Below are 18,535 nucleotides of genomic sequence, written 5' to 3' on the forward strand. Positions count from 1 at the left end.
ATTAAAAAAAAAAAAAAAATGTTTTTTAATCCCCCACACTTCTGTAAGTCTTCTAAAAAAACCACTATAGACATAGTTTCAATATACTAAAAAAAAAATAAAAATGAATCCCCAAACAGTGTGGATTTTAACTCATGGTTAAAATAGTTCCCACAGCCTTAAGTTACTGCGAAACCAGAGCTGCAGCTGGCCTGGCTTGGCTCCTGACTGCTGGGAGCCTTCACCTTGCCCAGCTCCTTGCCCAGCCAGGCAGGGTGAAGCAGCCAGCCCAGCCTCAGCGCCAAGCTGAGCTCTGCAGGGGTCCTGCAGCCGCAGCCAGGTGCTGCTGGTGGTAAGGCTCCACGCTTTCTGACAGCCAGATGGTTTTTTCTCTCTTTTTGTGAACTCGCAACCAAGTTTTAACTTTAGCAAAAAAAAAAAAAAAAGTTTATCTTTCAATAAAGGATTTGAGATAGTGCAACGTGATTGACTACGCAAAAGGGCACACATACAAAAGTCACAAAACCCCTTCATGCCCTTTATTTGCTTGTCTACATCTAACACAGGCCCACCAGGGTTCCCACTTCAATGACTTTTTTTCCCCTTTTTCTCCTACTTGATTTTTTTTTTCATTTTAAGAAAACCAGGAATGTCAAACCTCATTTCTTTTTTTTTTTTCATTTTGCCCAAGAACTTCTGACCGAGCCACGTATCGGCTGCTTTCAGACCTCACAGACCCGAGTACAGAGTTGCCTCCTTAGCAGCAAACCTTTTGCCCGAATATCAATCATAATTTTTTGTTGCGTACTAAAAACCGTTTCTGTTCTTAGTCAGGATTTGCTTCCTTGGTGGCTGGCTTCCCGGGAACCGGCAATCCACAAATAGAGAATCAACAGGAGTGCTTCAAGACTTAAATTTGTGAAATAAAAAGCAAACAGATCAACAAAAAGAGCATGATCAGTCCTTCTCTTCCATCACAGAGGACTCCCCTTCCCCTCCCACCTCACAGGACACAGAGGAGGGGCAGGAGGCTGGGGGGCTGCGGCCGCCACCTTTCAGCTCCTGATGGCACAGGGGCAGCCCCTTACAGGGTCATAAAAACTAGGATACTGCACGAGTTTAGAAATCCATCAGTGAACAAGGCTTTACTGACAACTTTTCATACAGTTAAAAAATAAAAATACAGAACAACAGCGGACAGTGTCACATATTAAAAACGAATAAAATGGGCTCTATTTAAATGGTATTAAAATTAATTAGAAACTAAAAATCTTACCACTTTGGTCGAGGTGTTTTGGGCCTCCACCAAAATGATCGGCCTTAAAAACAACGGGGCTGTGTGACACACAAAGAAAACATGGAATTGGAAAAGACAGTGTGGGCTAGGCAGTGTCTTTGACTATAACTATCACCATATGTTCTTCTTCTAACTTCCCCAATGTCCTTAGTGCTGACTGGAGGTACTGCTGAGAGAATTCACAAGGAGGGAACGCGTAAAGCATGCCTGTGCTGTCTCTGCCCTTCGCCCCTCCCACGGGCAGGCTGATAACCCCAGCAGCCTGCTTCTGTTTCAAGTAGGAGACCAGATTCCTGAGAAGCCGTCGCTGCAAGCCGGGCTCTACAACAGGGAAGGTCCCCTCAGCCCCTGCGCCTCCCGGGGCGGACTGGGTGGCCAGGAGCACGGCGTAGCCGTTGGGGCTGCCTTGTTTGATGCGGCGAGTGACTTCATCCAGCTTGGGCTGGTCGAGCCGAAGTCTCTGAGCGATTTTGAGCTGCGTTAACTTCCCGCCGGACGAGTGGTCTTTGAGGAGTCCGTTGATGACGCCGAGGTCTCCCTCCAGGATGTGCATAGAGGTGGGGAAGCAGCTGTTTTTTAGCACGAGAAGCCCGTTCCAAGCAAGCTGCAGTGTCTGCGCGTATTCCGATAAATTCTTTAACTTTTTGGTCTCTGATTTTGGCTCCTCGTGAGTTTTTGATTCCGATTCGCCAGTTCGATGATTGCGTTCGCTGTCCCTTTTTTTAGGCTGCGGAGCATCGGGTGCCTCACGATGGGGCTTCTCCTCAGTTGCGTGGCGATTGTTCTGGAGGGAGTTGCTCGGCTCTTTCTCGGCTCCGGATTCTGTAGTGTGATTCTCTTTGCGAGCCCTCTCTGGGCTGCGGTCTAAAGCTGGCCCACTGGCCTTTGTCCTGCTTCTGTCCTCGTAAGGCGAGTGAGTAGTCCTCCCGCGGTCACTGGAAAGGCTCCGGCGTTTCCGCCTCTCTTCCCACGGTTTGGGCACGGTGCGATCGCCATCGCCACCCCAGCGCTCCCCGCTCCGGCTGCGCACCGACCGGCTGTAGCTTTCCAAGTTGTTTCTGCGCTCGGCGTTTTTGGCAGGGCTGGCCCACTCTGCCTCTGCAAAGCTCCTGTCTCTGTCCGAGTACAGGAGGTGTGGAGGAGTCCTATCTCGCACCCGCAAGTCTTGCTCGAGGCTTCGGTGCCTGCTGTACCCGTCGGCGAGCAGTTCGTAGTGCACGGGGAGCGGCGCGGGCTGGTACTGCTGCGGGTATCTCGTCTCTTCTGCTTTGGCAAAATCCACTCGAAGTCTCCTCTCCGGTCCACCCAGAGGAAAGCCCCTCATCTGCGCGCAGGCGGCCTGGGCAGCATCCAAGCTTTCGTACTGGATGTAGGCAAAGCTGTCTCCCTTCACATAGTCAATAGTCCTGATGCTGCCGAAGCGGTCGAACTCCCTCGCCAGGGCAGCCAAGGAGGTACTCGGGCCGAGGCCGCCCACCCACAGCCTGGTCGTCGGGTTGGCTTTCCCGTAGCCAATTTTGATAGGGTTCCTGCCGACAACGCGGCCCGACATCGCCACCTTGGCCCGATGCGCCATGTCTAAGTTCTGGAACTTGAGGAAAGCGTACGCCCCGCCCTGGCCCCTGGCCGGGCGCTTGATCACCACTTCTTCGATGATGCCGTACTTCTCGAAGGCGCGCCGCAGCTCCACCTCCGACACGTTGTGGTCCAGGTTGCCGATGAAGAGGTTGCGGGTGGCTCTCTGGTCGTCCTCCGGCATCAGGTCTTCCTCCGCCACGATGGGGTAACTGTAGGGCCGGCCGCGCTCGTCGTACAGCCCGTAGTAATCCAGGGCCCTCTCCCGCTCCCGGGAGAGCCCGATGGCGGCGGCTTCCAGCGCGAAGGCGGCGGCCGCGGCGTGCGCGTGCCTCGGCCGCGGCTCCCGCAGCAGGGGGCTGGTGACGGGCGACAGCGAGCGCTGCTTGTACTGGTAGGCGCCGTGGATGGGCGGCAGGTACCCCAGCGGCTCCGGAGAGGGCGCGGGGGGCGGCGTGCGGCTCCTGCGGCCCCCGCGCAGGTACACGGGCTCCACCTTCAGCGGCCGGTCGTAGAGCAGCAGCTGCCGGGCCCGGGCGTGCCGCCGGGCGTCGCGGGCGTCCCCGGGGTGGCGGAAGTTGACGTAGGCCACGCGGCCGAGCTCGGGCGTGTGGGACAGCTTGACGCTGATGTCCCCGGCGCCCCCCCCCGCGAAGCGCTGGAAGAGGCGGAACAGCCCGTCCTCCAGCAGCTGGTCGGGCAGGGCCGCGCTCAGCCCGCTCACCAGCAGCGTCTTGTACTCGCAGGAGCCCGGCGGCTCCCCGGCCAGGCCGGCCGAGCCCCCCAGCGGCGCCAGCAGCAGCGAGGGCGCGGCGCCCGGCGGCGGCCCGGCCAGCAGCAGCGACGGGGCCACCACGGCGCCCGGCAGCGCCTTGGCCTTGGGCACGCCGAGCGCCCGCGACGACGACGACGACGCCGAGGCCGAGGGGGCGGCCTGGCTGCCGCCGCCGCCGCCGCCGCCGCGGGCGCCCGAGGCCGAGCCGCTCCCCGCCGGGCGGTGGTTGGAGTCGCCGCCGCCGCCGCCCCCGGCGCGTTCATCGCCGCGGTGGCTGCGGGAGCCGGAGCCGGAGCCGGAGCCGCTTCCCCCGCTGCTCCCCCCCCCCGCGCCGCCGCCGCCGCCGCCGCCGCCGGGCGTGGGCTTGTCCCGGCTGCTGCGGGAGGCGCCCGAGCTGCGGTGCGGGCCCCGCCGGCTGCTGCTCTCGCGCTCGCGCTCGCGGGGCCGCTTGGCGGCGGCGGCGCGGCCTCCCCCGGCCCCCGGCGGGCTGCAGTCCCGCTCGCCGCCCCGCTTCATGGCGCCGGGCCCCGCGGCTCAGGAGACGCCTCCGGCGGCCGCCGCCATCTTGGACAAAAGGGAACGAAGGCGGCTCCGGCCGCCGCGCCGCGCGGGCCCCGCGTCATCACCCCGCGCCCCGCCGCATGGCGGCCGCAGCAGCGCGACGGCGCCGCGCGCGCGGGAACGCCCCCGCCGGCGGGCGGCCAATCGGGAGCCGCGGCGGCCGCGGCGGCGGCGCGCGCGCGGGAACGCCCCCGCCCCTTCGCCCGGCCGCGCGCGCGGGAGGGAGGGATGAAAGGAGGGAGGGGGCGGGGCCCCGCAATGACGTCACACGGCAGGCGGGAAACCGTCGGCACTTTAATGAGCGTCCCGTACAGCGCGCGCCGCCCCGCGCCGCCAGGCCCCGCCCCTCCCGTCCCCAAAACCCCGCCCCCCCTCCCCCAGGCCCCGCCCCCTCAGAGGTCGGCGCGGGCGCCGTGTGCGCGGGGCGCGTACTTGGGCATCAGTTCGTGGATGCGGCGGATGAAGTCGCCCTTCTCGGCGCAGCCCTTGCACGCCTCGCCCCACTCGTCCAGGATCCGCCGCAGCTCCTTGACGCGCAGCTTGCGCAGGTCGGCGGTGCTCAGGTCGATCTGCTGGTCTGCGGGCACAGCACGGCGGCGTCACCGCGGCCCCGCTCCCCGCTCCCAGCTCCCCCCCGGTTGTGCTGCCCCAAGCGCCCCATCCCAAAGCGCTGCCGCTGCCCCAGCAGCCAGGAGGGGTTGAGCGGCCTGCAGGCCCCGCTGAGCACCTCCACAAAGCTCCCTGGGGCACTGCGGGGAGCCACCTCGCAACTCACCCGGCTGCAAAGCCTCACATAATGTCAGCAGGATGAGCCACCCCAAACGACCCCGTGCCCCAGAAAGGCACAGGGAGCTTCCCCTACACCGGCGACTCACCGTATTTCAGTTCACAGATCTGACTGTCTTTCTTCTTCAGTTTCTCACAGATCTTTTCCACGGGGATGTGGTGACTCATGGGCTTTGACACCTCGTTAATGATTTTGGTGGCTGCATCGCTCGTGGCCCCAACGTAATAGCACTAGAGGGAAGAGAAGAATGAGGTGGAGACGCATGGGAAAATGCTTCTAAGAGGAGGGGTTTCTATCCGTCTTCTCTCCTTGCACAGTTACGCAGCTAGATGCTTACAGTTACAGGACTTTCCCAGTGACTGCTACACAAGGGCAAAAAAAAAAGCCTATCTCTGAGCCAAGGGAACTGAGTGGGCACCTCCCGTCACGCTGCTTCGCAGCTGTCGAGGCTGGTTGTCTCGTGTCTCAAGTTTTTAAAAACTTGGATTGAGTTAACGAAGTCATCTTCATTCGAGGAGAGAGACGCTCTGAAGCATTTCCCCTCTGCACTTCCCATGGTGTCCCTCTGCCGTTCTCTTCGTAGGAGAGTTCAGGGCCTTTTTCTTGGGGCTCTTCGTTCAGGGATTGTCATCTGCTTTTACTTAAGGCAGTTTGGTTTTCCTTTATTTAGTTTTCAGCTAAACAGCTGAAGAGTGCAAGTATTTTAACAGTTTATATTACACCCCAAATACAGTTTGACAGGAAAGTTCTACAGCAAATGAAAGCTTTGTAATCCCCAGCACTTCAGTAACAAGGAGAAATAAGGTCAGCCAGTAAGATGTCTGTTGACAGATACACACATATACATTTCAAGTGAAGTGGTCATGCTCCTCGTCTCCTCTTACAACAAGAAGAAAGAACAGAGGAGACCAATTGCAGCCACAGAGCTAAGCAGAACACCCCCCTGGGAGGGGCACACCACACTAACAAAGAAGCACCGGTTTCCTCTCATTTGCTAAGTGTTCTACAGTTTATTTCCTCCAGAGGCAACTATTGTTGACTACTACTTACCAGCCGGTTCTCTTTGCCTTTTGCCTCTTTGCAGGATTTCAAGAGCTCCTTTTCAATACTGGCAGGTGTGAACTCAACACCGTTGTCCTTTAGGCTCTGGTAGAACCTTCCCAGGAAGGTAACGCACACTGGAAGGGAAGATGGATGGAGTTACCTGCCTCTGCAGTGCAGCTTTCAGAAGGCACTTGTAGGGAAAGAGAGTAAGGGATGTGGAGAACAGAACTTTTAGAAGCTGTGTTAGCAATCAGTGACTTCATAGGTGTTCCGGCACAGCACAGGTCAGCCAGCACTACGCCCTGATATTTCTGGTGAAAACCATGGCAGTGCCTATGGCTTTTGTACACTGGATTGAATGAGCAGCAGCATTCAGCTGTGGGGGGCACAACACAAGACAGTGCCCGGGGAAAAAACATGAACTTAATTTTGTGTCTTATTTTTGCTGCTTTGGAAAGCAGCTTGTCAGACTACAAGTTTCAGAATATCTGACTGAAAAACAACCGTCTACATGATCCCCCTGCAGCGTGTACAACCCTAGTAACGTGATACCACTGATCATTCAGTTACCTGGGACGAGGAACAAAACATTTCCAAGAGAAAACGCCACCCATTGTACCCACTTGGCGTGGGAAACGAGAGGAGAAACACACGCTTCTGCATCAGTTTCCAACAAATTCAAAGAGGGCAGAGTTAAACACAACGAAACTCCCACAAGAGCATGGGCAGCTGCCAGGACAGACCCAAGCCCTTGCCTGGGGAGGAGCAGAGGCAGCGCAGGACACGGTGGGGTCGGTGCGGGGGGCTGAGAGCTTCGTGGTGCCTCGGGCTGCACCCGCTCAGCGGCTCGCAGGGCTCGGGGCTTCCCGGGGCTGGCAGCGGGCTCAGCCCGTCCCCTGGTGCTGTGTCCCGTGTGATTTGGGGACGGGTGCGTGTCACCAACTTGTGCCCGGCTCCCAGCACGGGCTCGGAGCGCTGTGAGCGCAGGGACTCGCCCGCCCTCAGACCCGGCCCGACCCCGCTCCCGTCACGGTAACGCCGGGGGCGGTTCCGAGCGGGGCCGTTCGGGGAGCGACTCCCTGCAGCCCCCCCCCCCCCCGGCAGCATTTACCTCACGGCAGCCACGGACACGCACCCGGCGGCCCGCGTGGAGCCGAAACCCTCCGGAGAGCGCGGCGGGGCTGCAGGCGGGGCTTTGGGCGCCTCACGGGAGCCTCCTCGCTCTGCGCCCCCCCCCCCCCGGCTCGCTCCGCTCCGCTCCCGGCTCTCCCGGCCCGGCCGGGCGGGGCCCCGGGCCGCCCCCCCGCTGTCCCGGCCCCTCCCCTCCCCACTCACCCTCGCACTCGCCGTCGCGCAGGGCCCGGCCGCCGGCCGGCAGCAGGAGCAGGGCCAGCGCCGCGCAGAGCCCGTGGGCCGCCCGCATCCCGCCGCGCTCCGCGCCCGCCGCCCCGGCACCACCGGCACCGGCACCGCCGCCCCCGCGCCGCGGCCCCGCTCCACCCGCCGCCCGCCCCCATTGGTCCGCTCCCCGCCCGGCTTCCACGCCGCCTCCTCCCATTGGGCGGCCCGCGGCCTCCACGGGAGAGTTGGCGGGCGCCGATTGGGGGAGGCGGCGGGACGGGGAGTGTCTCCGCCTCCCTCGGCCGCCATTTTTGTTAAGGGAAAGGCGCCCGCGTGGGCCCTGGCCGCGCCTGGCTGCGGGCGCCATCTTGTAGCGGGGCAGAGCCTCGCACCCGCGGCGGGGCGGGGCGGGAGCGGGCGGGGGCCGGCTGAGGGCTGGCTGAGGGCTGGCTGAGGGCTGGCTGAGGGCTGGCTGAGGGCCGGGTCATCGCTTCTTGTTCTCAAAGTAATCACACAACGTGCTAGGAACTGCCCTCAACAGATTGAATCTGTCGTTTGCACCCTTCTGAAGTTGTAGGGAGCACTGTGCGCCCCTCGATTGCTGTGTTGCAGGGCTGGACGTTTAACTGCACCCCCGTTTTGTCACAGGAGACAGCGTCGTGTAGCCCTGAGCTAATGCACCCCAGGATGGAAGGCTGGGGGCTGGCTGAATGGCATTAAAAATAGATGTTGCTGAGTGTCTTTGCTTATTTCTGTGCAAATTAACTGAAATGAGGAGTCTTGGGGCCCCTCACAAAGGATGGTTCCTGACAAATATGGGAACCTGTCTCAAAAACCAGCTGAGACCGACCCTGTGGTTGGGACAAGAGCCAAGGAGCCGCTGAGTCTGTACAAAGGCAGGGGTCAGCTGGTGGTGATGAAGAGGAGTTAGCGGCCTTCATCCCCGTGACCCCCTGATGACCACCACCAGAAGGCACTGCACAGGTGCAGATGGGAGGAGTTTATGGAAATGGCTTCTTGGAGCTAATTTTAATACAAATCAGGGATAGGTTATGCATATGTATGGGTGTTTTGGGAAACTCCATGCACACGTAACTCTTTACTGCATATAACCAAGGCAAGTTGCTGCGTTGGGGTGTGCATGCCTTTGGGAGCTATCCCGCATGTGCCCGGTGCCAGAAGAAAGGAAATGCCTACTCATTTGCTTTGAGCTGTAGAGTTCTTCTACGAATCACTAACAGGTGCCTTGGTGGGTGCGACAGCTCACCTCAGCGGGTGGGGATGAGGAGCGACCTGTTCCTGGTTTGCCAGGAATTCAGTGCTGCGTGTGACCAAGTTCTGCAGGCCCTGGGTGTTTCACGGTGAAAGCTAGGCAGAGGTATCTGGTCACGTATGAGTGAGGGGAAGGGAGGGTAGTTTGAAGAATACCTAAACAAAATGTTCCCTTTCAATTTTGCATGTGGAAAAGGATGGTGCTTACAGAGCGAACTGTTATGGAGATACAGATGTCGATCCCAGCATTTACATGGTTTACTTGTTTTTCACATTGATAACCACCAAAGCTGGGATTGAGGTTGTTTCTAGCCAAACAATTGCTATTTAATTAATAAATATTTGCCTTGGGGAAGGGAAGAAAAGAATCAGAACCACGTATCTCCAAACCTTAGGGTTTTGTGCTGAGCATGCCTGCAATGTATGGTTTTGGTGGGCTAATAGTATGAAGGGAGAGTGTGAGCAGGGTAGGGCTAACAGGGAATCTGGTTTATGATCAGCTCTCAGATAGAAGTTTGATAGGAGGTTACAGTTACATGAAGGGCACAGCACTGTGTGCTCATGGTGAGGCTGAGGGGACAATGAAATGTGGTGTTTGCTAAGGGTGGAGGTGAAACCAGGTTACATTTTGATGAAAATGTAGCATGGACCTGCCCTGACTGACTTGAGTAGGAGACGTAGTGGAAACATTAATGTGAATTTGATTTTACTTTGTGTCAGGTGGATAGAGAAGCCTGTGAAAAGGCACATGAATTCTCTCATGATAGTAAAGAGAAAAGCTGTAGACCTTTTGAAATTGGGCTATAATTTGTGTATATGCGTATATATGTGTGTACATGTATATATATAATTGTACACATGTATATCATTCCAAACACTGTCCAGTGAAGCATTTGCTAGTACAGTACATGCTAATGCAGCTACAGAAATAAACAGAAAAATAAAACAAAGAGCTTGCTGTATGCCGGTGGCTCATTAGCCACACTGGAATGGGTTAATAAGATTGCCCAGACTTCAAGGCTAGTATGACTACCAATATGTACACTAAATAAAGCTGTGCATGTACGTCCATACCAATGGTAAATACGTGAATGAAGTCTATGAATTCATAAATGGTTCTTTACTTTTAATCTATATGGTAGCATGGAAGCTAGTTTCTAATCAGAGTAAAAAGGAGTGGCAGAAGAAGCCACGCAATTGTTGGTATAGACTATGATGCTTTCCTGCCAGATCAAGGAAGACAGAATTCAGCATACGCTCACCTAACGATACCGTGGTTCCTGAGGTAAGCACAGGGGGTGAGAGGAGGACAGTGGTGAGCAAGCAGGTCGCGTGGATAAAGGTGGTGGTGGGACAGCACAGGGCTTACATTAATGGCTGCAGGATAATGGTAATTTGAAGGAGTTGGTGAGAGCCTCAGGGCTGCTGATGCTCCCGCATCAGTGTAAGGGAGTCCATTGCCTGGTGCACGTGGGACTCTGCACCAGCTAAGCTGCCAGCTAGTGGGAGACAGGTTGTGCAGTGCCTGCTCGTTTCAGCTCCACGAAAACCAGGAATAGGAAAAAAGAGTTGAGAATACTCTGAAACCTGCTATTTACACAAAACTATGCTGTGTTGGAGGCTTCAGTTGTGAGAGGTGGAAGACAGCAGTCGAACTCTCTGCAGGTGACGGAGCTGTTGCACGGATCTGTACAACGGTGCAGGCGGGGATGGTCGCACCGCAGACTGAGCACCCCCTAATGGTTGGCACGGTGTCAGTGAAGAAGCTGGGATTTATGACAACTTTCTGCTGAGCAGTAAACTTCAGCTGCCTGAAGTTCAGTGAGCGGTACCTTTTATTTCTTTGTTTATTTAAAGCCTCTAGGAATAGAGGTATATTTCCAGAGAGGTGGCTGAATCTTTATGGGCTAGGTTATCGTATTTTCTAGAGGTTTACTTATCAATTTCACAAGACAATTCATACTGTGTTACACAGGTCGCATATGGAAACTGCTGAAGCTCTGACTTAGCTAGGGCGAAGTACCTGGCGAGGGTATTTAGATTTCAATCTAACTGTTGTGGCTTAGTTTAAATTAAGTATTTGGCTTGCATTGAAACAATTGTTCTTTTGGCTTTAATGGAAATGAGATTTCTTTTAACTTGTTTAAAGCCAAGGGCTTCAGCTGTCTTTTTGTACCAAATACTCATTTCCTACGCTCCAGCAGCAGACTTTTTAGCTGAATTAAAAAAAAACAAAAACAAAAACAGACTTGGTAAGTTGGGCTAAGAAGATATTCTCAGAGAGTGCTTTATGCAGACACTTTTCAGGTGTTGGCTGAACGCTTTTGCCATGTTACGTGTACTTTCAAGTACAACTGTCCTCATATTTTTATGTGATTCATGGGGTATATAGTTAATGAAGAAGTGGGGGGAAGGTGGGAAGGCAGTCTATGTACACCCCAGGGCCAGTTTAAATTACACTTTTATTATATTTTACTAAGCTAAATGGCTTTTGGGATGAGTGTTTTTTTTTTTTTTTTTTTTTTTTTTCTCATTGTCAAGACAGGATGGGAGAACTGGGTTATTGTTTCTGTCTCCTGGGCCCTGACCTGATTTATTAGTTCTAATGGAAGAAGATGGGCATCTCCGAGATTAACTCTCATGTAGTAATGACTATAAATTTTAGTTTCTACATCTTATTCTTTCAAATCCATTCTGTTAAAATGATTGGTATTTAAACATTTAAAATTGAGAAACAAAATCACTGCCAAAACATCTTGCTATTGCATAAAAATGTGAACTAGGCTGCCGCTCAGTGCACAACTCAAGCAGAGAGGTACCTATCAAGGAACCGACTCAGCTGGATGTGGAAGTACTCCCACAAAACTCTGTTAAAGCCTCTACCAGACAAAGAGGTGCCTTGGGCTGCTGCAGGGGGTTGCGGTGCTGCCCCTCTCTGACAGCTGCCTGGCTTGTGACCAGCTAGAGAAGCCTGAGGGTAACCCTGTCGGGAGGACAGCAATGAATGTACAGCTGTACCATTTTAATATCAGGTATTAATCTTTAATTCCACATCACAGCAGTCGAGTGAATGGGTAAGGGAAAGAAACCCAAAACAAACAGCAGATATTTACATCTAAAATTCACACCACTTATTTGTTGGTTCTGGAAACATGCTATCACAATATATACAATGAAGTACCTTTAGGACACTTGTACAAATTATTTTTTCCTTTTAAATTTGATTTCCGTTATAGATAAGATAACTGTTTTGTTTTTATTTTAAACATGGATACACAAAAGAGAAGTGGTTAGAGGTTTTTGCCTTTTTTAAATAAGCACAGAATGCCAGAGGTTAAAAACACATTTACAGGGCAGAATACCAGTCAGACATCACAATCTATACATTTTTTGCTCAATTTCCTGTACAAATACACAGCATTCAAATGGGGTTATTTACAAAGAAGCATGATTAGAGGAAATTTCAAATATCACATAATTTGTTTCCCAAAGGCTCTTGCTCTCTCCAGCCTCCCCAGTTTTGGCTGACTCTCCCACAGAAGGGATATGCAAGTATCTCTTACCTAAGAAATGGTAAGTACGCTAAAAAGGAAATGAAGGAAAGGACGGAAAAGGATCTTAGTTTTGGACGTTGCAAGAAAACCAACCCAGTCACTGGAAAAAAAAAAAAAAAAAGGTGGGATTCAGAGAATTTTTTTTTCTAATTGCTTTTCTTCTGTTACTGTAGTTTCTTCTCATTTTTGTTTCAGATGGGGCCAGCAGGTACACTCACGATGGAGAGATTTGCAGCAGAATTCCGCCAATTTTTTGAGGAATGCACATGCTATTTTGTTATGCAAAGAAAACCCAAGGAAGGCAAGTACATATTCAATTTAAATCAGAGTTAAGTATAGCATGAACGAGTCCTGTTCAAAACATCCCGTCACTGTGGTTTATACAAAGCATCTTCAAATCCTGTTAGACAAGTGCAACAACTGCTGTTGCTTCCACCTGCTCCAGGCCTGAGTTTGCTGTTGGAGTTGTACTATGCTATCAGCCACCCCACCCTCCAGAGAAGTATTAGTTCCATGAATTATTAGTTCCAGCATTCACAAAAATCTCAATAGCAGTCTATCTTCTGCACCCTTTAAGTTAAGCACTGAAAAGGGAGACAGAGTATGTGGTAGATATCAGAACAGTAACAGAAACTTAACTTCAGAGAGGCTCATATTTAGTAAATTCAGTAATTCCGTCCTTTTTTTGTGTGGACCTGACATAATTTAGGTATTTGTATACAACATCTGATTGACCTTCAAACCCTTACAAATATGTAATTATGTCAGATACCCCAAACGGACTCAACTACTGTTGTAGTCTCTCTAATCAGAGCAAGGTGACACATTGTAAGAGATTTATTAGAGCTCCAGGTGGCAGGCTTTCCAACTGACTGGGACTTAGTCCCACGTTAATTGCATTCTTGCTTTGGCAAATTTTTATTTTCAAGACCTGCTGTTTTTTTTTTTTTTTATTTTTCCCAATGAGGAAATTCAGTAAATCAGTACCTTTACTACTTTCAACCCTCCCGCCAGAAACAACAAAACAAGAAACAGGGGTAGGGGAGACGGAATTGAATACTTGGTCCTCTTAAAAATTTCTCTTGAAGAATCTCAGTCAAATTGGAGGATAACATACTGAAAATATTACACTAATTCCTAAGGAATTACCTTGACTTACCTTCACTGAAAACATAATTGAGTTGATTTTTCACACCTGTATTCTATACCAGAGACCCAGCTTGGTTCATTACCAGTTAGGGTGGTCCTACCATTGGAAAACTTGTTTCTGCTAGAGATGAAATGTCCACTGTAGGTCAGGTTTTAATATCATTCTCTTCTTAACTGTGAAGGTCATAAGGATTACAAGCAGCCTGTGTTAGTAATAAAATAGAGGAAGCACGAGAGACTTTGTTCCAGGCCAAACAGGCCATTTAAGAAACAAATCCATAATTTATTACTTTTGCATGGGCTAGAGCTTGAGAAAGAAAACAAATACATCCTCTTAAAATCCCCTTCGTATGACAGCTGACAGAGCCCAGATTTCATACTGACCATCTTTAGGAGTTCAGAAGCAACGTACTCTGCCCAGTCACTGTATTTAGAGGTAGTGCTAAAGGTGACCTGTAAAAGACTTAGATCCTTTTTTGCTTCTTTACGCTGTTTGTAGCATGAGAAACTGAGTGGCTAGGGCAGGAATTGGATATAACAGTTGATGCTATTCGCTATTCCTGTTTCTGACACTAATTTATGTGGTGGAGGTAAGTCTTCTATTTGAATGTGCTTCAGATTTTTCAGTGGTAACTTACCATCGTCTGAAATGTGCTTTGCAATCTGCAGGTGGAAATGGTTATAAGGAAGGCTAAAATGTGCATAGTAGCAGAAAGGAGCATTGCTTATCTAAAAACATTAAATATTTGATGCTTTCTTTAGATTGAAAGTTTCTTGAAAAATATGAAAATAGGAATAAAAGATTTCTTATAGTTCTTTTTGAAGAACAGATCTTGGCTCTGTTACCACAGAACTTTTTCTTGGTTTGTCTTGTACTGAACTAAGAAAATACTGATTAAAAGGCTTGTTTTGTATACACAGACTTGTACTGTCTCCACCTCTGCATAGTTCCATTTCTTGTTTTTTTCTTTTTTTCCACCAAAATTGCAAAAAACTACACTTGCACCGAATTCTTCATCCCTTTCTGGAGCCTGACAATAAATAAATAAATAAAAAAGGGGTGGTTGGGGAAGGCAGGGCATAGGGGGAAAGCTGTTTTACTGCATGGGGAGAAAAGAAACCTTCCAGAAGAGAGAAGCTCTTAAGCTTCTTATACTTTCTAAAGAAGCAAAAGAGGAAACAACTGTTTCTTCTTTACAGGTTGCCTTTAAGATTCCTGACTCTAGGGTGCACACTAAACACTGGGCTTTTCTTGCATCTTAGTGTTTTCTGTCTGCTGTGAGAGATGGAGCTGCTGCACACCAGCTGCGGTGAGATTTCGAGGGACTGAGGACAGCATGGTATTGGGTAATGAATCTCATGAATCTCAGCTCCTGGGTGATGGAAGGTGGTGAGAACGGTGATGTTCAGCCCTGAGGCAAGGATTGTTGGACGTGATGCATTTAAGCCACCTTTTCTTTACTGGTGAGTCGCCAACCAGCTGTGGCATGAGAAACTTTTTTTTGTTTTTAAACCAGAATAGAAATGCTGGTGTCAACAGCCTGCCCGAAGTCGGGCATGGGAAAGGCCTACAATCAGTCGCAGCTCCAATGGCTACTAACCTCCCCTCATCCTGTAGCACTGATGAATAGCATATGGTTCCAATGAGAAAGCAGGTTGGTTTAGCCAGTGAAAGCAAAATTTAAGAAATCAAACAGTACATAAAAAACAAAGGAGGCAGAGTTTGTTGGAAATGATATCTTGGAAATCAGTGCATCAGCACTGGTTAGATTGCCTCAGCACCCATGAACCAATGCAGGGAGATCACTGCACAGATATGTACAATCCTGCTCTCAAAAGAGCCAATTTCTTCTTAGAATTGCCATCTTTTCCACTGCCTGCAGCTCATGCACCTTCCAGACTGACAGTTCATAAAATCCCTGATTTCAGCAATGAGCTTTCACTTCTGTACAGCAACAAAATATGTCCCTAGTGCAACTGCTTCTACTCACGTGGGTCTCAGAACTAGGAGGAAAGCAGTTTCAAAATCAACTTGCCCAATTTCCCCCTTCTTCTTCCCCTGCCGCTTAAAATTGTATTCTTCAGCTTCTGCAGGTCTCTATGGCTTGTGTGCCATGTGGTGCGGTTAAGAAACTGCAGAAGGAATAACCATCCACTGCACCAAAAGTTAAAAAACATAACGGAAAGGTGTAAAAAGAAATTAAAAAGGTAAGCAGCAACCTCCCATGCTGGCCCAATTGCTTGTGTGGGCTCCAGCCATAAACCTGCGGCAGTAGAAAGGCGTCTTGCTGTTCTGAGTCCTCACCTCTGCTTTCTGCTCAGACCTGGACTGATGATGCAAGCTGCTCACCAGGAGTTGTCCCTACTGCTCACTGATGCCATGCTCCCATGCTACCCTGGCCTGCTCTTCCTTCCCGCCGCTCACTGGCTGGGACACTTTACGATGCAATGGGCGGTGTTTGTCATCATCTTCAATTATCATTCCCTCCTCGTTCTCCATGTTTGGCAGCCGGGAGTGGTACGGTTTGGGGGGTAGAGCAGGAGGGTCCATGGTGTCCTGAGGAATGACTCCTGATGGAGCGGAGTGGCTTCGGCATGGCTGGGATTTCAGCGTCTCAAGGACATCAGGCTCAGAGAGACTGTACCTGACAGGGAGGTAGGGTGTCTCTAGGTCTTCGTCAGTGTTCCAGGCCTGGCTGGGGACAGAATCCATGGTGTCTGTGCGAGGAGGTGGTTCAGAAGAATGTCCAAAATTACTCTCGCTCAAGGAAGAGACACCACTGCTGGCACTGCCGGATAAAGTGGAGTTGCTTCCATCTAGACCAGACTGCGGACTGGTGGGTGATGCAGGGATAGGATGAAGAGGGGACTGTTTAGAGAAAAACAAAAATCATGTTAAAATTGATGAGGGAGGCAACACTGCAGCTTGTTGCACGTTTCAGCTTTGGACAGCGATGTGAACAACAATGCGGTTCCATTTGTATTCAAAACATCAATTATTAATGGTTTGTATGTGTACTGCCTTTGTAATGCACTTCTGCATTACTCTCTTCTCTCCTGCAACTTTTTTATTTATTTTTTTTTACCTTGCGCAGTGTTCGTGCAGGCAGTGCCGGAGGAGCATCACTGAGCTGGTGATGGAAGGCATCAAAGTGCAGTGCGTAGTGTCCTGGAACGAGACAAGGATCAGAAATACAGGCTTGTGCAACCTCAACTGCCATGAAAGAGTTGGGGTTTTAGATGCTCTGGTGCCAGGTAACAGCTCCAAACGCTGATAACTCCACTCCAGCCTAGGCTTTCTTTCTGATAGATACTGTGGAGTGCATCTGTCACATCACAAAATGCTAATGAGAAGTTTAGTGCAGTGATAGATTTCCACCCAACCCTGTTATCAAGGATCTCATGGCAAGGCAACAGGCTCGTAAACAATGGATGTTTGAAGGTTTATTTAATAGCTTTGTAACTGTGAGTTATTGCTGAAGATAGCCACTGGCAAGAAGCCAGGCCAAACCTCCAGCACGCACACACCTAATTCTAGTCCATACAAGTCCATGTATTACTGTAACGATTGTAAAAATTTGAAGTGTTGTCCAGCACTAACCTAGCAGACCAGGAAAGACTTTGGCTTGTTTCTGGTTGTTTCCATAGGGAAACACAAAAGGCTGTGGTCAGCTTTCAGGTGGCCTAGATTTATCTGGCGTGACTGCATCGATTATGCAGCAGACCTTCTGGGCTTTTCCTTACCATGGGGCAGGCTTCGGGGAGGTACTGGTGGGGCCAAGATGCTCCCAACGTGGGCAGACAGGAATGGCAGGGCCTCTCTTGTTCCGCTGTCTAGGCTCCAGCTACTGGGCGCTGCTGGCACAGCTGAAGGATTGAAACAGATTTAACTTGGGTAATGGAACAGGGGGGTCTTGGGGCCAGAAGGATTGGCTTTCTGGTGTGCTCTTCAGTAGTAAAAAAGGGACAGATTCTAGAAACTTTGTGTATGGTAGGATTGAAGGCAAACAAAGGCATCATCTAATCTACAGCGTGTTAAGTTTACAGGGTGCTTTGTTAAAGAAGTTAAGAGTTAGGTGATCACAGTGTTTGTTAGTCTGCCCATCTCCCCTTTACTGATGCCCCCCCAGCCCATTTCTAGCAGATGTGAAGAGCAGTAGAACTCCTTTTTTTTTCCCAAGCCATTGAGTAAGTAAAAATGACACCTCACTGACAGAACAGCAGCTAGCTCTCAGTTGTGAGCTCTTCTGCCTGGTGGCAAATGATTACAGACCAGGAGGGAATGTGTGTCCTGAAACTGGATGGCCTATTGCTGTATTACAGTGGCTAAGCAGAGAGTGAATCTGTGGATACCTCAATCGGTTACAGAAGAAATCAGGACTTCACAGATCCAATTTACTAAGCAACAGAGTTGATCAAAAATGTGATCACCAAATACTTAAAAACAGCTGTTTGGACTCCTTGTATTACAGGGTTAGCTGATGAGATCGAGCCTTTGTTAATCAGAAAAAGTAGAGGCAAGTGTAGTCCCAAGCTACTTCGGGGATTCCCCCTCTGTGTGCTTCTTGGTGGGGCGCACTGGGCACAAACCTCCAGACAACAGCAAGAAGGCTTTCCTCACAACAGATGTCCAGTATGGTATGTGTGACTTTTTCTCATCAAAATAATAGTTGTATCTAACAATGAGAATTTTTCAGGATCTCAAGAATTTTGTCGACAAAGATAATTAAAACGCATCTCCCTCTCTTCCAAACACACTGAAAGAACCTATTTATTCTGAGGAGATGGAAATGCAATAATTTTATGTTTATTTATAAATGATTGATTTTCTTCAGATTTGCTAAAGAAAAATAGGAAAAAAAGTAATTCAATGAGTCTACCAAAGAAAACTGATATTAAAGATAGCTTTTGCCTTTGTTAAGTTTTGAAACATGAAACATGGAAGCCTGGAGAAACAGACGTGGAGTTTGACATAGGAAGAAAATTTCTCTGTAATTAAAATGCCTGCAACCATTTTTTGCTGTGTTTCTTTTCTGAAGTGACTTTGAAGGGTTTCTTCAGTATTTTTGTTTCCTTCACTCATGAACACAGGCTGCCCAAGACCTAAAATTCCCTAAGGTAAAAAGATCAGAAAGTAACAGCCTCATAAGACAGAACAAAAGCAATAAAATACAAAAGAAAATGTTTTTGAAGAGAGACTC

The 18,535-nt window shown here is 50.4% G+C and overlaps 3 protein-coding genes across 8 annotated transcripts in view; all 3 read right to left on the minus strand.

Moving 5' to 3' along the window:
• Positions 1–1,097: 1,097 nt before the first annotated feature.
• Positions 1,098–4,142, minus strand: RBM15B (RNA binding motif protein 15B; the record flags this gene model as incomplete). The annotated part of the gene is made up of 1 exon (XM_082768626.1): positions 1,098–4,142. The coding sequence occupies one exon, from the start codon at positions 4,140–4,142 to the stop codon at positions 1,362–1,364; it is 2,781 nt and encodes a 926-aa protein (XP_082624752.1). The 3' UTR covers positions 1,098–1,361.
• Positions 4,143–4,567: 425 nt separating this feature from the next.
• MANF (mesencephalic astrocyte derived neurotrophic factor) lies at positions 4,568–7,512 on the minus strand. Its single transcript, XM_082767784.1, has 4 exons — positions 7,354–7,512; positions 6,025–6,152; positions 5,063–5,204; positions 4,568–4,764 (listed from the first exon to the last, which is right to left on the minus strand). Exons 1-4 carry the CDS (start codon positions 7,439–7,441, stop codon positions 4,580–4,582), a joined length of 543 nt encoding a protein of 180 aa, XP_082623910.1. The 5' UTR covers positions 7,442–7,512; the 3' UTR covers positions 4,568–4,579.
• A 4,145-nt stretch (positions 7,513–11,657) lies between these two features.
• The window catches only part of DOCK3 (dedicator of cytokinesis 3), a 212,301-nt gene continuing 205,423 nt past the window's right edge, over positions 11,658–18,535 (minus strand). For 4 of the 6 annotated variants that reach the window (XM_082768307.1, XM_082768309.1, XM_082768306.1 and 1 more), the window contains 3 exons: positions 17,079–17,201; positions 16,421–16,503; positions 11,658–16,203 (listed from right to left, as the gene is read on the minus strand). In XM_082768307.1, coding sequence (XP_082624433.1) covers positions 15,697–16,203; positions 16,421–16,503; positions 17,079–17,201 — 713 coding nt within the window. In that variant the 3' untranslated portion in view covers positions 11,658–15,696. The remainder of the gene's footprint in view (positions 16,204–16,420; positions 16,504–17,078; positions 17,202–18,535) is intronic. The other 2 variants (XM_082768310.1, XM_082768308.1) reach the window with 1 other exon arrangement.

Source organism: Aythya marila (assembly GCF_965140915.1).
Source record: "Aythya marila genome assembly, chromosome: 10".
Lineage (NCBI taxonomy): Eukaryota > Metazoa > Chordata > Aves > Anseriformes > Anatidae > Aythya > Aythya marila.

What these genes read in the sequence shown, in the direction of transcription:
- MANF (XM_082767784.1), bottom strand. Translation starts at nt 7,441, where the DNA reads ATGCGGGCGGCCCACGGGCTCTGCGCGGCGCTGGCCCTGCTCCTGCTG. An exon ending in GCGCGACGGCGAGTGCGAGG is followed by an intron (nt 6,153 to 7,353) that starts GTGAGTGGGGAG and finishes CTTCCCTTCCAG; the next exon opens with TGTGCGTTACCTTCCTGGGA. An exon ending in AAGGCAAAGAGAACCGGCTG is followed by an intron (nt 5,205 to 6,024) that starts GTAAGTAGTAGT and finishes TCTTCCCTCTAG; the next exon opens with TGCTATTACGTTGGGGCCAC.